The following is a 19,284-nucleotide window of genomic DNA, read 5'->3' on the forward strand; positions in this document are numbered from 1 at the left end:
CTGGCTGCACCTTGGCCTCCAGGAGCCGGGCTGGGCCAGGGCTCTGGCCGGTGGAAGCAGAGGCCAGACTCCAGGATGAACTCCTGCGTGGGGTAACAGGTTCAGGTCGGGGGCCACGGGGTGGGGGACATGGGGTGCAGGACATACACAGGCTGCTTCTCTCCACCGCCTCCTCTGGAACTGGCTTACTGGTTTAGTCAAAAGCACCTTTTTGCTCATTTCTCTGTTTCCAATCACAGTACACAGTGTGCAGGGCCTGGGTGCTGACCTTACCACTGACATGACCCCTTTGGGCGTGACCCTTGACCTCTCTGAGACTTCCCTTTCTCACCTGCCACAGAGTCTGGCTGAAGGGTTGATGGGTTGTTTCACTATAAATAGGGAATATTGGTAAAATTAGAACAAACAAAAACCCCTCTAATTCCACCAGAGAGAAAGCCAAGGTTGACAGTGTATTTCCTTCCATCTTCTTTCCCTAATCTCTGCCTGTAAATTTTAAAGCAGAAGCAAGATCATCCTATATACATAGCTTGCACATTCGGCTTTATTCTCTTACTAAGTTGTTGTGAGAGTTTTCCTGTTCCTTGAAATACTGTCTGAGAACCACTATGAACGTCGTGTCACCCTCTCCGTAAGCAGGACATTTGCTTGGGCTGTTTTTTCTCCTTGGAATAGCCCTGTGATGGGCTTCCCTCGATGGTGGGCCTTTTATGACTCTGATTATTGACCTATGGCACGTTCCTCAGAACCAGAACCCAGAGACAGAGGCGTGCCAGGGACATGGTCCCAGCCTTCCTGGCCGTTCAGCAGTCATTTGGTATTTTCTGTCTCCTAGGCCTTTGGGGCAGGGTCGGGGAGAAGCACAGAGCTTTCCAAGGCCAGTCGCTACCTGAGGGATTTGGCCCATGGGCTCATATTCGGCCAGTTTGGATGCCCAGCTGAGTTCTAGCATCCCTTCTAGACGGAAGGTTCTATCCCAATGCTGAGCTCCCCAACACACTCCCTAGAATTCATTCTGGACATGTTGGCCAGGAGCCTGCCAGATCAGGGCTCTGGGATGGAAGACACGGGCCTGGCCCTCCGCAGGCCCACAGCCTAGCCGAGGCTGGGGGACGCGAAGGACACTGCAGCCCTAGCCCAGCCTGCGTTGGAGCGAGGGCCTGGGTGGTGAGAAAAGCCGCCACTGCTCAGCAGCTGACATGGGAGTGAAGAGGGTCCCAGGAAGACGTTTGCAGGAGGAATCCAGTCCTGCCTTGACGACCGCGCCTTCTCCCGAGGGCGCCAAAGGCTAGGCTCTGGCTCCTTTGTGTCAATGTTAACGGTTTTTGCTGACCTCACAGTGACCCAAGCCACAAGTTCCCGGATGGTCCAAGCCAGGGGCACAAAGGCCTTCCCATCCACTGGCCAGCGAGAGGGATGGGGAAGTCAGCTGCCAGCAGGACTTGGGCCATGGGAGCTGGGGCTGGCCACTGCCCTGGCCCCCACCCGAGGTGGCCTCACAGGCAGGCGGGGAGGTGGGAACCGGATCAGCCCAGGATCCGGGGGTCCGGGAGCACCGTCACCTCAGTGCCCAGCAGAGCTGGGGGCCGGCAGGCCTGGCTTCTGGTCCTGCCCCGGCCTCTGTGGGACCACCTCTCTGGGTCTCAGTTTCCCCATCTGTAGCACAAAGTTTAGACAATGACCAAAATCGTTTCTGGGCCGTCCTGTAAGTCTGTCCAGATATCCTGCATGCTCTCTGGATCCAGGGGGAATTTCATATTCTCCTAAATAATATCAGCATGTGTTGACACCAGTTCCATCAACGTTGCGATGCTGGGCCCGGAGCTCGGGGCCAAGCCTTTATGGGAGATAATTGGATGCCAGCCAACCAGATGCAGGAGAGGGATGTGTGTGTGTCTGAGTCATCGGCAAGGCCTCCGGGTCACGAGGGATACGCGGAATGATGAGGGTCAGGGCCCAGAACCACAGATCCTGCCCGAGGGTGGGTGAGCAGGACCCCGCCGCTGCCCGCAGCGACCCACACTCACGGCAAGCGCGTGGGTGGGCGACCGTGGCGGAGCGGTGCCACCAGCCGAGCAGTATCCTCAGCGGAGCAGGGCCGTTGTTCTGCAGTAAATTCTGCGATGCCTGGACCAGCCCCAGGCTTGCAAGATCCTTGCATTCCTAGAGGAAGAACAGGGGGCGGGAGTTGTCCCCTTGGCAGCCAGCTGACCGGATGTCCTCAAGGCCAGCGAGGTTCCCAGTGAAAGCCTGCTCCTGGCCTGCTTCCCAGGGGAGACGCGGTGTCTCCCTGACTCAGCCAAGGACGGGGGCCCCTTCTGGAAAGCAGCAGGTGCTGGGCTAGAAGCGCATCTTTAGGCAAGGTGATAAAGCGACTTTTTTCTGAAAATTAATTGCAGGTCAAAAGGAAATTGAATTTCTTTTCCTGACTGTGTGTGTCCTTGCTGTGGCACCATTCAGATTCAATTAGTCTGGGATGGAACATTCTCCCCCCCCCACGCGTTGTACAGACAGAGGCGGGATGCCCATACCTTCACGGGGCCTGTGTTTGCCAACTGGGTTTTAGCCGTCGCCTAAAAAGTCGCTTTGCACAACTTGTGCAAATTCACCTCTGTCCTAGAGAGCCGGGGGTGGTGTGTAGCTGAGAGACATGGTGGCCGAGGCCACTATTCAGGGGTGTCCCGTGGGGGGGCAGTGACAGCTTCTTGCCATGAAAGTGTAAGGACAAGGTGTGGCTGGAATGAGGTTGGGTGGCTTAGAGGGGCTCCCGGGGGTGTGCTTCAGAGATTCTAGAAGCTCCTCCAGGGCAGAACCCCGTCCTTTCTCTGTAAGGATGTTCTGATCGTGCAGCCCCTGCCGTTGTCTGTAGGTGCAGATGGGGTCTTTCTGGGGGTGGTCCGTAGTGTTTACTGCCTGCTTGGACTCTGCAGCTCTTTTTTTGATCCTCTGAGACGGCCAAGTTTGTGAAGTGTGGTTTGAGCATCACACCTTTTATTTATTCTGAATCTTTGAAAATTGGTTTCCAATCACCATCCCCTCCATCACCATCACCACCACTACCACCACCACCACTACCATCACCACCACCACCATCACCACCGTCACCATCACCACCACCATCACCACCACCATCATTATCACCATCACCACCGTCACCATCACCACAACCATCACCATCACCACCACCATCACCACTATCACCACCATCATCACTGCCATCACCACCACCACCATCATCACTGCCATCAACCTTGCTACCACGAACATCATCCTCACCAACCACTACCATCACCACCATCTTTACTACCACCATTACCTTCACCTCCACTGTCACCAGACCACCTTCACCAGAACTAGCAGCACCACCGTAAACTAGCCCTCTGGACCAGACTCCTAGGAGAGATTGCACACCCCCACGGCAGGATGTTTTTGGAATCAAGGGTGTCTTGGGATGTCCAGAGGATTTGAAAAATGAAGATCCTTTAAACCTACTGCCAACTGGCTTCTTCCCTCTCCTGTGGATTCAGGGCTCCAGGCCCCTGCAGGGGCTGCACATACTCTGATCCCTGCCGATACCCTGCCTCGGGAGCCCCCGAGATCCTCACTTACTTAAGGGGTGACTGAGTTTGGACGATGTGCCTGGTGAGTCGGGGGTGCTGGTACACACCCAAACTCCCCAGAAACAGGTAAAATCACCACGGGCTAATGTGATTTGAGAGCGCTTGGGCCCGTGTCTGTGGGCACATCTGCTCAAGCCTTCCTGCGGTGTCTGCCCAGAGAGGCTACTCCAGGCTTGTTCTGATGTTGCCCGTGGCCAAACATCCCGCAGGAGTGACATGGGCTCTCCTGCCTGGGGCACTCGTGTGACCTTTGATCCAAGCTGGGGCGGGCACCTAACACTACCCTGATTTCAGTCCTCCCCACGGAGAGTTGGCAGGAAGTTCACTGATGCACCAAACGTGGCACCGAGCCCCCAGATCCATTTGACTGAAACCTGAACATATTCCCTCCCCCCAGAAGTATTCCAGTGATTCAGTCCAGGGCAGGGAGGGAGGATCTCATGGTGTTGACTCCTTGCTCTGACTTACTAGCGGTGAGTCCTCCAAGCGTCTTGGGAAGTGCTCATACCAGCTCGTGAGAGCTGAGGGTTAAATCTGTAGGAAAATTAGCAAGGGCTGGTTAAACCATTGGTAGCTTGAAATCAGCTGTAGTAGGAGTATCTATACCACAGAAAGCGGTAAATGCTACAGAACAACCCCCTGCCCCGCAAGAGTTGATTGTTGAACATTTTCTAGGACATCACTGGGCCTTGGGCAAGTGGCTTGACCTGCCTGAGCCCCAGTTTCCTTATCTGTAAAATGGGCATGCCAGCGGCACCCACCTCTCCGAGTAGCCAGCCTCCTGCCTGGGGCTCTATAGTGACAGGTTTTTGTTTTTTGTTTTTTAAGAAGTCAACTGATTTTTTTTTTTAATTATTTATTTACTTATTTTTGGCTGTGTTGGGTCTTCGTTTCTGTGCAAGGGCTCTCTCTGGTTGCGGCGAGCGGGGGCCACTCTTCATCGCGGTGCGCGGGCCTCTCACTGTCGCGGCCTCTCCTGTTGCGGAGCACAGGCTCCAGACGCGCAGGCTCAGTAGTTGTGGCTCACGGGCCCAGTTGCTCCGCGGCATGTGGGATCTTCCCAGACCAGGGCTCGAACCCGTGTCCCCTGCGTTGGCAGGCAGACTCTCAACCACTGCGCCACCAGGGAAGCCCCAATAGTGACAGTTTTGTTGACTGCTCCCATGGGCCCTACGGGCTCTATTATCAGCCAGGATTTGCAGAAGCAGACTCAGAGGGATGTCAGTCGCCAGGGATGCAGCGTTTGTGACTCACATTTAGACCTAGTAGGTATGTGGCACCCAAGCCCACGCTCTCAGCCACTGTGGTGCCCGCTGTGGTGGGTGGCTGGCCCTCACCTGCCCTGCGTCCGGTGTGGGCGCCGGGAGGGTCAGGCAGCATCCTGAGTACTACGGAGGGTCCAGAGCCTGGGGCCGTGCCGGGGCCCCACGGGATGTGTGAGCTCAGGTGTTCGTGGATGGGTAGCTAGAAGCTTCACCTTGCTGGGCTTGCCATCTGTGTCTGGGGCAGGTGACCCCGTGTGGGACCACAGACATTACTGACCACGCGCTGAGTGCAGAGCCCCGGGTTCGGGCTCAGAGGCACCTCGTGACTCGTGTTCCGGATTCCAACCTTGTCCTTACGGGGCAGATAAGCCTTAAGCCTGCTGCAGCCCAGGCTGATGGGGACACTTCTCGGCCTCAGGATGGGAAAACTCTCCCACACCACGCCCTGCTGACCATCTCAGTTGCCACCCTAGCGGCCTGAATAAAACAGGTGATGGGCAGAGGGGAGAATCCTCTCACCCTTGGGGACCCGTAGCATCCCGCAGAACTTTCTACAGGGCCCCACATGTCCTGGTGGAGGGGGTCTGAAACCCAGAACCTTCCAAAAGGAGAGGGTCCTTGAGCCAATTTGGAAGGGAGAAGCACTGCATAGAAGAAATGACGTTCACCCAGGTGTTTGGGGCTTGGTGGGTCTGCCTCCCCATCCCAGCAGGATCTCTTCTCACTCAGGGGTCCTCTAGGGTCTCCGTTCCACAGCCCAGGAGTCTGAGCCTCCCAGGGGGCCCAGCTGGCAGGTGGCTCTTGCTGGCTTTAGAAGCAATTTCTTCCTCTGTGGGCCAGCCGGCCAGAAGCACACTGGCCACTGCAAAGACGGGCACTGGCCAAGCCCTGTTGATTCCTGAGTGGTCACCCCAGCTGGGCCAAGCAGAAAAGGGCATTGCTCCCAGCAGGGCCTCACACAAGGTCCTGTTCCAGCATTTATTTCCAGAGCTAAGTTTGTCTGCCGATAACAGGAGGCTTGTGGCCCGGGACGCATATGACCAGACCAGCTCCTTCTCTACCCTTCAGTTCTTTTGCATATGTACCCAGAAGTGGGATTGCTGGACATATGGTAGTTCTATTTTTAATTTTTTGAGGAATCACCATACTGTTTTTCCTAACAGTTACACCATTTTACATTCCCCCCAACTGTGCCCAAGTGTTCCAATTCCTTCACATTCTCGCCAACACTGATTATTTTCTGTGTTTTCTTTTAAATAGGAGCCATGCTAATGGGTTTGAAATCATATTTCATTGTGGTTTTCATTTCTCTAATGTTTAGTGATATTGCCCATCTTTTCATATGCTTGTTGGCCATTTGTATATCATCTTTGGTGAAATGTCTATTCAAGTTCTTAATGCATTTCTTAATCAGGTTGTTTTGTTTTTGTTGAGTTGTAGGAGTTCTTTATATAGTCTGGATATTAACCCTTTATCGGATACATGATTTGTAAATGTTTTCTCCCGTTCTGTAGGTTGCCTTCTCACTGTTGGTTGTGTCCTTTGATGCAGAGAAATTTTTACATTTGCTGGAGTCCCATTTAATTATTTTTGCTTTTTGTTGCCTGTGCTTTCGGTGTCATATTCGAGAAATCACTGCCAAGTCCAGTGTCACAAAGGTTTCCTCTATGTTTTCTTCTAGGGGTTTTACAGTCTGAGGTCTCACATTTAGGTCTTTAATCCAGTTTGAGTTATTGTTTATATATGGTGTAAGATAAGGTTCAGTTTTTCCATCACTATTTGTTGAAGAGACTGTCCTTTCCCCACGGAACAGTCTTGGATCCCTTGTTAAAGGTCACTGGGCATTTACATGAGAGTTTACTTCTGGGCTCTCTTTTCTATTCCGTTGATTTGTTTGTCTGATCTATGCCGTACCACGCTGTTTTGATGTGGTAGCTTTGTAATAACTTTTGAAATCAGGAAGTGAGTCCTTCAGCCTTGTTCATTTCCAAGATTGTTTGACTATTTGAGGTCACCCATATGACTGTTAGGGTGAATTTTTCTATTTCTGCAAAAAAATGCCACTGGGATTTTGATAGAGATTGTATTGAATCTGTAGATCATTTGGGTAGCATTGATATCTTGAGGACACGAGATGTCTTTCCACTTATTTGTGTAATGAAAGAACTTTCATTTCTTTAGGCAATATTTTATAGTTCTCAGTGTGCAAGTCTTTCACCACCGTGGTTAGGTTTCTTCCTGGGGATTTTAGTTTTTTTGATGTGATTGTAAACATATTTTTCTAATTCCCTGCTCGGATTGTCCATCGTTAGGGTATAGAAATGCAGCCGGTTTTGCATGTTGATTTTATATCCTGCAACCTTGCTGACTTGGTTTGTTGGTTCTAACAGTATTGGGGGAGTCGTTGGGGTCTGAAAAGGGTTTAAACCGAAACCTGGTTTAAGGCCCTTCCTGATGACCTTCCACAATTCTGTGGCCCCATCCACTGCCCATGGTTCCCAGAGCAGTGTGGGGTTGTTTTGAAGGGGAGTTTGCCTCAGTTTGGGGCTTGCTTTCTAAAGTCCATCCAAGCCCACGTTGACTGTCAGATCAACAGTCAGCCAGGCACCAGCTTCCCATGAACTTGATGCTCACCCCATTTATCAGATGGGGACACTGAGGCTGGGAGAGGCCAGCCTGTGGGTCTGGCTGACCCTGAGCCCATGTTCCAGACGTCCTCATTTTCGGCCTTTCCCTTCCGTACATGTCCTCTCTCAGAAGAAATGAGACCTCCCCCAACTCCACTTGTTTCAGTGGAGAAAAAAACACGAGATGTCTCAAGAACCAATGATGCTGGCAACTTAGAAAGTCACCTAGGAATCCCCAAACCCTTCCCCTCACTTTGCCAGAAAGCAGAGGTCTGTCCACCTGCACCTGTTTTCCCCCTTCACTCAGGAAGTATTAATTCAGCCCGTCTGCGTGCTGGGGTATGATGGAGACCAGCCAGCCTCCTGGCCTCGCCGGGCTCCTGGGAGCTGGGGAGGGGGCTGGGGGTAGCTCCATCCCACCTGTGAATTCATTCAAGAGCCTGACTTAACTGGGGGGCTGTATGTCTGATAAGACTGGCGATCCTGGGGCCGTGAATGGGTGAGCTTTAAAAATGATTTTTTCCTGTTCAAAATGAGATTGGCATTGAGCCCTGAGCTCCTCCGTGGGCTGTCTAAAATTAGAAGCCCGTTGACAAGGCAGGGGAGCAGGGAAATGTCAACAGTACATTTTCTGTGTCAATTCTGAGTTTTTTGAGAGGCCCGGGCAAATGGCAACTCAGAGCAAATTTGTGCTGTTTCAAAAGCTTCCTGAATCCAGCCCCTCGGCGGCAGTGTGATTGAAGTGTCAGATTTATAAGGCGCTGGTTCCGTGGTTGGCAGAGTGGCCCCCGCTCTCCTTCCGCTCAGATATTATCCTGGCAGGAGCTGCACTGGGCAGCCCTTTGGGCTCAGAGCAGTAACGGGATCAGGTCCTCCGTCTCCGTGAGCTCTGTGACTTGCTGCACCCTCCCTGGCCCTTTTGTGAGCTGGACAGTCCCATGCTTGGGCCTTGCACATGGGGACACTGAGGGTTCAAGGATTTGCCCGAAGGCCGGAAGCCACCGCCAGGTGCTGGGTGTGTAAGTGACGTGCCGCCAAACCAGCTGTGCAGGAAAAGTCAGGCTACCTGGCCAGGCATCCCCCCATCCTGGTTGTGGCCTCCATGTGGCTGCTGGCCCGGTACACAGTGGTGAGGGACAGAAGTGCCCAGAGACCAGCTGTCCCCAGGTCAGCGCTGCGTGTGCTCGGGCCAGGCAGGAAACCCGTTTCTGCATCACCCCTGGGACATTTTTTACAGCGGTCCCCATCACCACGTGGGGTGAGAAGCGCCTGGTGGAGCAACGTACATGAAGAGCTTTGCCCGTGGACACTCCATAAACAGCACTGTCACGTCCGTGGGGTTTGGGGGCCCGTGGTCCCTTTCCTGGCCTGTGGGACACAACCCTCGACTTTCACAGTCAAATGTCCACAGCCGGATGACAAGGCCCTTCCAGCCCCACCAGCCGGCCTTTCTCTCCTGTTCCCGCCCTCCCAAATCTGCTCCAGCTTCCACTTGCCTGGCAGGCCCATCCGAGATAGCAAACTCTGCTCAAGGTTCCAGCCTGGTCCGTCCCTCCCAGCAGGGTCCTTCCTCCCCGGCATGTGCCCACCCAGGGCCTGGTAGCCGTAAAGCTGTCTTGGGCTTCTGGCTAAGTCCTTCTAAGACTCGAGGCCTCGGGGGCAGAGCCTGTGTCTGTCTTCAGATCCCAGCACTTGACTGAGGCCCACCAGACCAGGGGGCGATCAGAATACTCGCCCGACGCCCGGCTGTTCCCCTCTCGACGCCCCCCGCCAAGTGCGTCCACCGCCAACTCACGAGCCGTACGGCTGACTCACCATTCTTCTTCATGTACCCACACCAGAGCTTCCTAAGACAGACAAAGCCAGGCCCCTGACTCCACTTATAGACAAGGAAATCGAGGACAAAGGGAGGCCAAGAGGCTTGCCCAAGTCACTGCAGTGATTGAATGGTGGCCCCCAAAAGAGACGTCCATGTCCCCACCCCGGACCTGGGAGTGGGACCTTGGAAATAGGGTCTCTGCAGTTGTGATTAAGGCAAAGGATCTCAGGATGAGACCATCCTGGCTTAGGGTGGGGCTCATCCCAACGGCAAGTGTCCTGATGGAGACGAGGAGACACAGACACAGAGGAGACTGAGCCAGAGGTCGGGACGACACAGCCAGGAGCGCCTGGGGCCTCCAGGAGCCGGAAGAGGCAGGAGGGACCCTCCCCTGGGGCCTCCAGAGGGAGCGTGGCCCTGCCCACACCTTGCTTTTGGACTTCGGGCCTCCAGAACTGGGAGAGAGCACACTTCTGTGGTTTTAAGCCCCCAGGTTTGTAGTCATTGGTTACAGAGGCCCAAGGGCACTCCTACAGTCACTTAGGAGAAGAGCTGTGGCCTGGGAACCACATGTCCACTTTCTCCCACCCCCAACGACGACACCCCTTCCTTTTAAAGATTTCCAGGGACTTCCCTGGTGGCGCAGTGGTTAAGAATCTGCCTGTCAATGCAGGGGACATGGGTTCGAGCCCTGGTCCGGGCAGATCCCACATGCCACGGAGCAACTAAGCCCATGCGCCTCAGCTACTGAGCCTGTGCTCTAGAGCCCGCGAGCCACAACTACTGAGCCCGCGTGCCACAACTACTGAAGCCCGCGCGCCTAGAGCCTGTGCTCCGCAACAAGAGAAGCCACCGCAATGAGAAGCCCGCGCACCGCAACCAAGAGTAGCCCCCACTCGCCCAACTAGAGAAAGCCCACGTGCAGCAACAAAGAACCCAACGCAGCCAAAAATCAATCAATCAATCAATAAACTTATTAAAAAAAAAAAGATTTCCAGAGTGCTCCTGGGGACTCTCCTCAGGACACCCCATTTCTTGGGGTCCGAGGCCAGTGGCCTGGGTCCAGGGCCGGCTAATAATGGTGACGGTAGGAAGTGTCCCCCAGTAAGTCGTGGCTGGACCTTGACCTCAGTCATCTGACCCCGGCCCACGTCTGAGCTGTGACTTGTCCCCCAGGTCCGGGCCATGAGGCTGTCCTTCGTTGGGGAGCTGGGCTGGGAGCTGCACATCCCGAGGCCGTCCTGCCTGCCCGTGTACCAGGCTGTGATGGCAGCAGGGGCCAAGCACGGCCTCGTCAATGCCGGGTACCGGGCCATCGACTCCCTGAGCATCGAGAAAGGTGTGTGCAGGGTCTGGACACCATGGTGGGCTGCCTGAGCCACGTTCACTGGAGGCAGAGAGGCTGTTACCCCCACCTCTGGCCCCGTGCTCCTTCCAGCCCCACTGTGCTCCCCCTTCCCCCAAACTCTGCCGTCTCCCCAAACCCCCCACAAGCCGGGTCCTCCACGCAGGCCCGGGGATGGTGCTGGCATCTCTGACACCAGCACTCTTGGGGGGAAGGGTGCTCTCCCAGGTAAGGGCGGGCGGGGGCCAGAGCTGGATTTGGATGTAGCGCCAAGTTTCCCGGAGAGAGCTGGAGAACATCGGAGCGGGAAGGGGCCCTCAGTGCTGCCCCTTCACAGCCCCCTCCCCAGGGCCCCCAGCCTGACGGCACAGGTACTGCAGTGCTGAGGGGGGCTCGTCCAGGGGACCTCCTATGATCAAGGATGCCCTCCGCCCCAGGAAGCCCAGGTCACGGAGTTTCTAGGGTGGGCATGTAGGCTGGGGCAGGCGCCCATGTGCGTCTTGCGAAGGGCGTGTGTCTGCCTCTCCTGGCGCTGACCCCGTCGTCTCCCCACCCAGGCTATCGGCACTGGCACGCCGACCTGCGGCCTGACGACAGCCCCCTGGAAGCGGGTTTGGCCTTCACCTGTAAGCTCAAGTCCGCCATCCCCTTCCTGGGGCGCGAGGCCCTGGAGAAGCAGCAGCCCAAGGGCCTCTGCCGGCGCCTGGTGGGCTTCACCGTGGATGAGTGAGTACCCTTGGGGCCAGGGCTGCCGGAAGTGACTGCCGCAGACAAGCAGGCTTCTGGGTTCCTCCTCCCGAGCCGCCTGGTGGGACGCTCCCCACGGGCCAGGCACCCTCTCCCAGAACTCCCACCGCAGCCCCGTTACAGGTGAGGAGGCTGGGTCCATGCCAGGCCTGACTCCGAAGCCAACGCTGCAAACTCAGATCCCGCCAGGGCTGGGCAGGGTGCAAACCAGGCCCGGGACCGGTGCTGGTCAGCAGGGAGTAAAGAGGGCAGCGCTCATCAGACGCAGATTTTATTTTATTTTGGCCACGCCATGCGGCTGGCAGTGCCTTAGTTCCCCAACCAGGGATTGAACCCACGCTCTCAGCAGTGAACACGCAGAGTCCTTACCACTGGACCACCAGGGAATTCCCTCAAACACAGATTTTAAGAGTGAAAGGCCTTGCCAACCCAAGCCAGCTCTGTGGGAGGCTCCAGACCGAGGGCCTCGAGCTGGCTGTCCGTCACCGTGCTGCCACGTCCCACTGTGTCCTCATTAGAGCCTCCCCACAGCCCGGGAGGGGGACAGTGGAGGGAAGGGCCAGGCTGGGGCCACCAGCCCCACTTACAGATGGAGACCATGGGGGCCAAGGGGCAGAGTGGCTCTCGCCCGGGCACGTGGCAGAGGTGGAAGGAGAGCCCTGTGGAGGGGCCTGATCCCTTCTCCCCCACCTCCCCCGGGGCGGCTTTTGAGCGTGTCGCCCTTACATGCTCGGAGCTGAGCCCACATTGTCCCTGGGTCCCGGGTGCTGGCACTGGAAGACATAGATGGTGTGACACGGAGTCTGAGTAGCAACCGTCTCCAGGGCGGCGGGCGTCTCTGGGCTTCGTTGATTTGGAGCTGACAGCCAGCCGTCAAGGGTGCCACTTCTCCCAGATTTGGAACCTTCAAAGCAGGTGTTGAGAGTGCCCAGGGGAAGAGGGCGGAGAGAGAGCGGAGCTGGGGTTGACATCGTCCTACGGCTTCTCCCTGGGTTCCCATCAGGCCGCCTCTCCGCCTGATTCCTTGTCCATCTCCCGGGGAGCAGCTCAGCTCTGGTTTGGGGTGCAGACAGAGCAGGGGTCCTCCGAGGCCTTCTGCCGCCTGGCCCTCCAGGAAGCGCCCGCAACTTCAGACAGCACCGGCCACGGCCCGGCTCGCCCCGCTCGGGGGTTCCCTGCCGGGCGGCAGAATCCAGCGCCGTGGCCTGGCCGGTCCCAGGCCTGAGGAGAGACCCGGCCCGGGCGCCGGCTGGGGAGTCACGGAGAATTCCTGCGGCTTTTGCTCTGGGGCCCTGGGCGAGGCAGGTGGCCTCTCTGAGGCCATGGACGTGGCGCCCCAGTAGGACTGGGTGAGACCAAAGGAGACAAGCACGTGCTTACAAAGCCTCCTTCCGTCCCACCCTCACCCGCTGGACCCGTGGGGCGCAGACCTTTTCCTCCTGGTCTCTGAACTGGGCAGCACCCCGGACCCTGTCCAGGCTCTTTTCCTCAGTGTAGGGTTCACCCAGTTCCAGTTACCGTAACCAGGCCCAGCTGTGCCCCTCTCGCCGCCGGGCATGGCCCTCAGCACCCGCCCCGGGGACCCACGGGGCCACGCGGCGCTCGCTGCCTCCCCGGGGCCCCGCACAGTCCTCGCGGGCGCGATGCACAGGAGGGGCACGTCTGCCAAGATCTGCACCAGACGATCCGGTGCTGGCGTTTCTGTGACTGTAGTTTAATCTTCTCTTCGTTTTCTATTTTGAATTTTCAAAACGTTTACAGCGAGCATCGTACCTTATGTGTGATACAAAAAAGCACTTTTAATAATTGATGCAGCACACTGTAGACAAAGGAGACCCATCCGAGTAAAACAAGTCGTATGACGGTTTTAAACTGATCAGAAGTCAAATGGAAAAGAAATCTCAAGATGGGCCTCTTCCAAATCTGTGGGGCCTGTCCCTAGAGACACGAAAGTCAGATCCTGGTTCTGGTGTTTTCTGTTCATTCATTTATTTGCTCGGAGCCTGTGCCGTGGCACCCCCGGGGGCCAGGCGCTGGGCACGGGGGCTCACAGCAGACCAGCCCTGCGGCGTGGAGCCCGTGGTCTGGTGGGCGCGGCCCCTCTCTCCTCGACCAGGCAAAGCGCAGGAGTTTCCCCTCCGGGGGCTCTGGGGTCGCAGCCGTCTATTGCTTCTTCCAGGAAAGTGCCCATGTTCGGCCTGGAGGCCATCTGGAGAAACGGCCAGGTGGTGGGCCACGTCCGGAGGGCCGACTTTGGGTTCACCATCGACAAGACCCTGGCCTACGGCTACATCCGGGACCCCAGCGGCGGGCCGGTGAGTCCCACTCTCCAGCACTGCCACCGGGAGCGCCGGGTCCTCTCAGGCTCCGCACCAGCACCCCTGCCCCCCACCCCGAGTGTGCTGGGCGTGCGGGGACCAGAGCACAGTGAGGTGACTGACTGATGGGGCTGTGTCCCTGGGCAGAGCCGGAGCTCTTTCCATATTTTCTCTCCGGAAGAATCTGATTTTGGAAGCTCCAAGCTTCTCCTGGTCAGGAAGAGGCTCTGGGCAGGGCTAACCCCCTCTGCTCCCTGGAGCTGGAGACCCCGTGTGCGTGCAGACGGTTGTGTGCACACACATCCGTGTACACACACATCCGTGTACACACGTGTATACCCGCATGTGCGCACACATACTGGCACACGTGCACACACACACACACACGTGCAGGCACATGTGGGAAACTTGGCAATGAGACAGAAGGGGCAGCTTGTTCTGGGTGGAGAAAATCTAAACATTTTGCCCAAACAATCATTTGTAAACCCAAATAATCCCCCACCGAGCACGGATGCCGCCGTCCATACTGGCAGGGGAGTGAGGGCAGGGCGAGCGCCCTTAGAGGGCCTCCAGGGGTCTGAGCGCTGGGAGGGGTGTGACGCTCATGCCGGGCTGGCTGGGTGGTGTGACGCGAGTGGTGGGGGGAGCTCATTGTCCTCGGTGGCACCTTTATGGCTTCACCTGCTTGCTTCCCTGGTGTCGTGCACCAGCCCCCTGACGGTGGAGAAAGAGGCCCCGAGAGGCTCTGACGTGGGGGCAGCGATGCCCAGCCAGCTGGGCCTTGCGGCCTCCCCTGCCCCGACGGTCTCTGGGCTGCAGCCCCCCACCTCCCCCCACTGAGGCTCCAGGCTGGGGGAGGCACTTGGAAGCAGCAGCATGGAGGGGGCAGGAGGAGTGAGTCAGACCAGCCCTGGCAGAGGCGCAGGGGCGGGCCAGGCCTGATGGCAGACCCAAGGGGGAAGGGGCCAGGCTGTGGTGCTGTCTGAGAAGGCTGCATCCGCAGTGGGCTGGGAGGCTCAGGACACAGGCTCGGCCTCAGTAGCTTTGGCGCTCTGCCCTGGACTGGCCTGGCGACCTTGGACAAGGGCGTCTCTCTGAGCCTCGGTTTCCTCATCTGTAAAATGGGGACAGATTATTCCCACCTGCCTCACAGGGCTGTCTACAGATCTCTGCTCTGAGTGGAGCCTTAATAAGCACAGTTGTGAGGAAGGGGTTGCCATGGCTGGTGATGACGATTTGCGGTGACAAAGGACTCTCTGACACCCCAGCTATGGAGCCCTGGGTCCTAGCTGAAGCTCTGTGTCCATTTGCCCCACGCAAGGGTAGGGGTGGGTGCAGGCCTAGTCACCTCTTCTTTCAAAGAACAATAATTCTTGCTTCTTCTGCTTGGTCAGGTTGGGTTTCTAATTAATGTGACCGAGGAAGGAACACTTATACACTACCCAGACAGGTGGCCCAGGGTACCCGGGTTTGACCAGTGCAGGGCCAGGGCCGGCTCAGGCTGGCTTGTAAGAGCCGACTGTGTCCACCTCTTCCCAACCCCGCCATCAGGGATGTCCGGTGTGTTTATACCATGGAAATGGGCAAATGCCACAATCAGGCCTCCCCCACCCCCCAACCCCTTCCCCTCCCTTGAGAGCTGGTTGTTAAACATTTACCAGCACAGCAGCGGGATAACCAAGACTCCTTCGTAAAATAGGAAAACTGCCCTTGAAAGGAAAGGCTCTGGATGTGGGGGCAGAATTGGTGGCCTCCGGGGGGTTTATTAGCAAGGACTACGCCCTAGCTCTGGGCAAGCCAGTCCTTCAGACGTCTGAAGGCACCAGGGGTCTCTGCCACCTGCCTCTGGGCCCATTGGGGGCAGCGTGGAGCTTTGAGCCCGGCCAGTGCCCACCACGGCTCAGAAGCCTGGTCTAGAAGCCGCTTCGTTCCAACACTGCAGCCACGTAAAAAGGCTCGTCTGTTTGGGGTATTTTTTCCGTCCAACCCTGAGCTGCCGAGAGAGGTCATTTAACAAGCCGAGCAGAACCCCTCCGTGAGGCCCGGCCCTGGGTGTATTCTCTGCACCAGGAGAACAGGGTCCCGCGCTGGGCCAGCCCACTCCGCCTCTGCCCGCCACTGCCCTGCGTGTCCAGGCCGTGCTCCGGTTCCCAGGGACCTGCGGTTCCAGGGTGGAGGAGTGCTGCCCCGCGGGAGAAACCTCACTGACTGCCAGACCTCGGCTCTGCTGGACCCCAGGTGCTCAAGTCCAACTCGGGGGCACAGGGACCCGGAATCTACCTGCTCAGGGCAGTTCCTCGGCTCAGGGAAGACCCTCCGCACAGCGATGGGTTTGCCCGCAGGAGGGACGTGAGGCCGAGACGGTTGACCCCGTCCCAAGAGGCAGGTAGCGTGAGCCCAGCACCCACTGGGTAACCAGTGACCAAGGCCCCTCCTCTTCTGCTACTAGGTCTCGCTGGACTTCGTGAAGAGTGGAGAGTACGCCCTGGAGAGGATGGGGGTGACCTACCCGGCCCAGGCTTACCTCAAGTCTCCCTTCGATCCCGACAACAAGAGGATGAAGGGGATCTACTGAGGGGCCAGGGGCAGGGCCTCAGCCGATCCGGAGGCCAGCGACCTGCCGTCCCGTCCCACACCGTCCACTCCCAGGGGCCCCTGCCACCCTGGGCCCCAGGACGCTGACCCTGGCCAGAATTTGGGCTCCCCCTGCCCTCAGTCGAGGCCTGCGAACCATCCCCCCCAAACAGATGCAAACTGAGAGGGTGGAAAGAGGACCCAGAAGGCCCGTTCTGTGGTCACTGACCAAAGGGTGGTCTCGAGTCCACCCACACCCTAAAAAAGCCACCCGTAACCCCTTAGGCTCAGGGACCATGCCTGTAGCCCTTGAGAGCTTCCGAGAAGGCGCTTAGGCAACACTCGATAAGGCCCGTGTCAAAGCAGGGAGGCAGAGAGCTTTACCCTGGGTTCCCATCCCTGACTGGCAGGCCGCCCAGAGCAGCCTTGGAGGGTTGTAAGGTGTGTCTGGAACTGGGGACAGTGTGGGGATTGATTAGTACTGTCTGCCTCAGGCGCAGTAGGGAAGGCATAGAGCGTGTGTGCCAGACAGGCACGGTCCCTGAGGTCAAGGTTAGCAGAATGGTCTGTTTCCCAGATCCCAGGAAGGGTGGGGGGTGGATCCAGAAAGCAAGCTCTTCCTGCCTTGACCTCTCAGTTCTTCACACGGGAAAACCTCCTGAGAGTTCCCAGCCCTGAAATCAGTGCCAGAAGCAGGGGTGGGAGGATATCAGATCAGCGCCCTCCCTCACCTGTGCAGAAGCTCCCTCTCCTGCCTTGGTTTCCCCGAGAGCCCCTCGCTCTCTAGGTCTGGAGAGGAAGGCATGCTGCTGGGTGAGAACCTGGCAGAATCCTCCTGCCTGGGTGGCCTCTGTCCTTACTCTTTGATTAGGACTGAGCTCTGGTCCTGGTCTCCCACTCTTCCGGCCCCCTGGGGATGGGCCTCGCACAGGCCCTTGAAAGGGGGTGAGTCCCCCGCTCCCTTCGTGGGGCTTCCAGAGCTGTCCTCCGTGCATCAGGAGGAGCCCTGCCTCCCTGCCGGGATGGGGGCCAGCCCAGGGCCCGGGCAGCTCCCACAAAGCTGCACCACGCGGCTGTGCCCCAGCGAGCCCGGCCCCGTGGGGAGCAGGGGTGGCAGACGCTCAGGGGACACGGAGGACAAGGCTGCCGCCGACACAGGCAGGAAGCCACGCGGTGACTGAGGAGCAGGCGGTCCCTGCAGGGCCCAGGCTGCTCTCAGAGGCGCACACACCACACAGCCCCACTGCGGACGGGGCCGGAACAGGTCAGGCCAATAAAGTCAAGGCCGTGGGAAGACGTTTGGGTTGCGGATGACCTTTGTAGAGATCATTTGGCCCCCTCGCCAGACCGCAAGCTGGGGGGCGGGGACCTCTGTCTTTCCCAAGCCTCTGGCAAAGCAACGCCTGCAGCCCCCACCCTCCCCCCGCTCACAGACGGGCCTGGGGAACCCCGAGTGGACCCCGTAGGGCCAGCGGAGGAGAGGAGGGTAGCTGGCTTCCCAGATGGCCTGGGCTGCTTCCCCGGGCCCTGTGGTTTGGCCATGGACCTCTGGACGGGGCGTGTGCACGTGTTCATTCCACAGCCGTCCCTGGGGGGAGGCTGGGGACGAGGGAGGTCAGGCCCAGGTTCCAGCCCGACTCCTTCCTCAGGGGCTGAACCCAGAAACACAAACGTTCACTCTCGCCCTCCCTGTTTGTGTTTGTTCCTCTGCTGGGGAGAAATAGCTCTGGCCCCTCTGGAAAGGGCACTGGGTCACCGACATGAGAGAGGCTGTCATGGGCCGCCCTCCAGCTCACCTGCGTGATCCCGCAGCTCGGGAAGGTCTAGGCCACGGCCTGGCCCTCAGCAGGCTGCCTGCTCGCTTAGGGCTAGAACACACCACCCTCCCCTCCGAGCCAGTGACCTCAGCCCGTCCTTCCTAATCCCATTCCGGACACACCCTGTTGCATCTATTTTGGACAGAACAAGCACTGTGGTCCTCACTGTGGCTCTGAGTACTGAGCTTGGCTGCATATCAAGACACAGGAGAAGGGTGCCCCCCCACCAGCCCCCGGGCCCTCAGACTCAACCTGCGTGCGGCTCCAGCCGTCCCGGGGGCTCTGAGCCTCCTGCAGGGGCCCAGGACGGTGAAGGCCCCGACTCTCTCACTAGCTCCTGTCTGTCAGCCTGGCAGGTGGTTAGGGACCACAGGGGGCCCAGACCCCTGCACCCAGCAAGGGCATTTGCATCAGAGCCGCTGGCGCCCCGCCTCTGGTCTCTGCGTGGCTGGCGGGAACAAGGCGCCCCTCTCCTCAGTGAGGACCAAGGGCCCTGGCAGTGGAATCCCCAGGCAACTCGCAGCCCGCTCGATTCCCAGGCACCTCACATACACGGAGCTGGCATGGGGCCCACCTCCCTCCAGAATAGCTGGTAAGAGGGGCAACAAAAGCATTCGGCAAAGGAGAGGAGCTGGGGATAGATTTGAGTGACTGTGGACGACAAGCCCGTCACGTGCTGAGGTCCTGGGGTGAGCCTGGCCTGCCACGTGGCCTGGGGAGTGTTTACCCATCTGGGCTTCAGCCACCCCACCTGCAAGGGGGCAGTGGGGGCACAGCCCCTGGGCTCCCTCGCTCTGCCTCCACTTGAGGACGCCCTAGCGGAGCTTCTGCCTGCCGGGGACCCTCCCTGCCCGACAGAAGCACCATCTGGCCTGGATGGACCAAGCGCCCAGCTCATCCCCACCCCGTGGGACAAAGCGCTTCCCTTGGGCGGCCAGAACGACCTGCCCAGGTCACTGCTGGAGAGGAAGGCACTGAGCCATCTGGCTCAGGGTCACGCAGAGTGAGCTTGAAGAGGGTCCACCAGGCGGATTCCCTGGGACCCTGGCAAGACCCTCACTCCCCCCAGGGTCCTTGCCCCACTACACGAGCGGGAGACAATGGGGCAGCCAGTGGGCCGTGGGGAGGCGTGGACGCTGTGGCCGCGAGGGG

At 58.2% G+C, this 19,284-nt stretch overlaps 1 protein-coding gene across 2 annotated transcripts in view; it reads left to right on the forward strand.

Moving 5' to 3' along the window:
* Positions 1–17,611, forward strand: part of SARDH (sarcosine dehydrogenase) — a 64,054-nt gene extending 46,443 nt beyond the window's left edge. The window contains exons 19-22 of one of the 2 annotated variants that reach the window (XM_082402372.1): positions 10,508–10,670; positions 11,234–11,402; positions 13,603–13,738; positions 16,191–17,611. In XM_082402372.1, coding sequence (XP_082258498.1) covers positions 10,508–10,670; positions 11,234–11,402; positions 13,603–13,738; positions 16,191–16,316 — 594 coding nt within the window. In that variant the 3' untranslated portion in view covers positions 16,317–17,611. Of the gene's footprint in view, positions 1–8,749; positions 10,291–10,507; positions 10,671–11,233; positions 11,403–13,602; positions 13,739–16,190 lie in introns of those variants that run through there. The other variant, XM_082402373.1, reaches the window with a different exon arrangement.
* Positions 17,612–19,284: the final 1,673 nt, after the last annotated feature.

Source organism: Balaenoptera borealis (genome assembly GCF_965194805.1).
Source record: "Balaenoptera borealis genome assembly, chromosome: 8".
Taxonomy (NCBI): domain Eukaryota; kingdom Metazoa; phylum Chordata; class Mammalia; order Artiodactyla; family Balaenopteridae; genus Balaenoptera; species Balaenoptera borealis.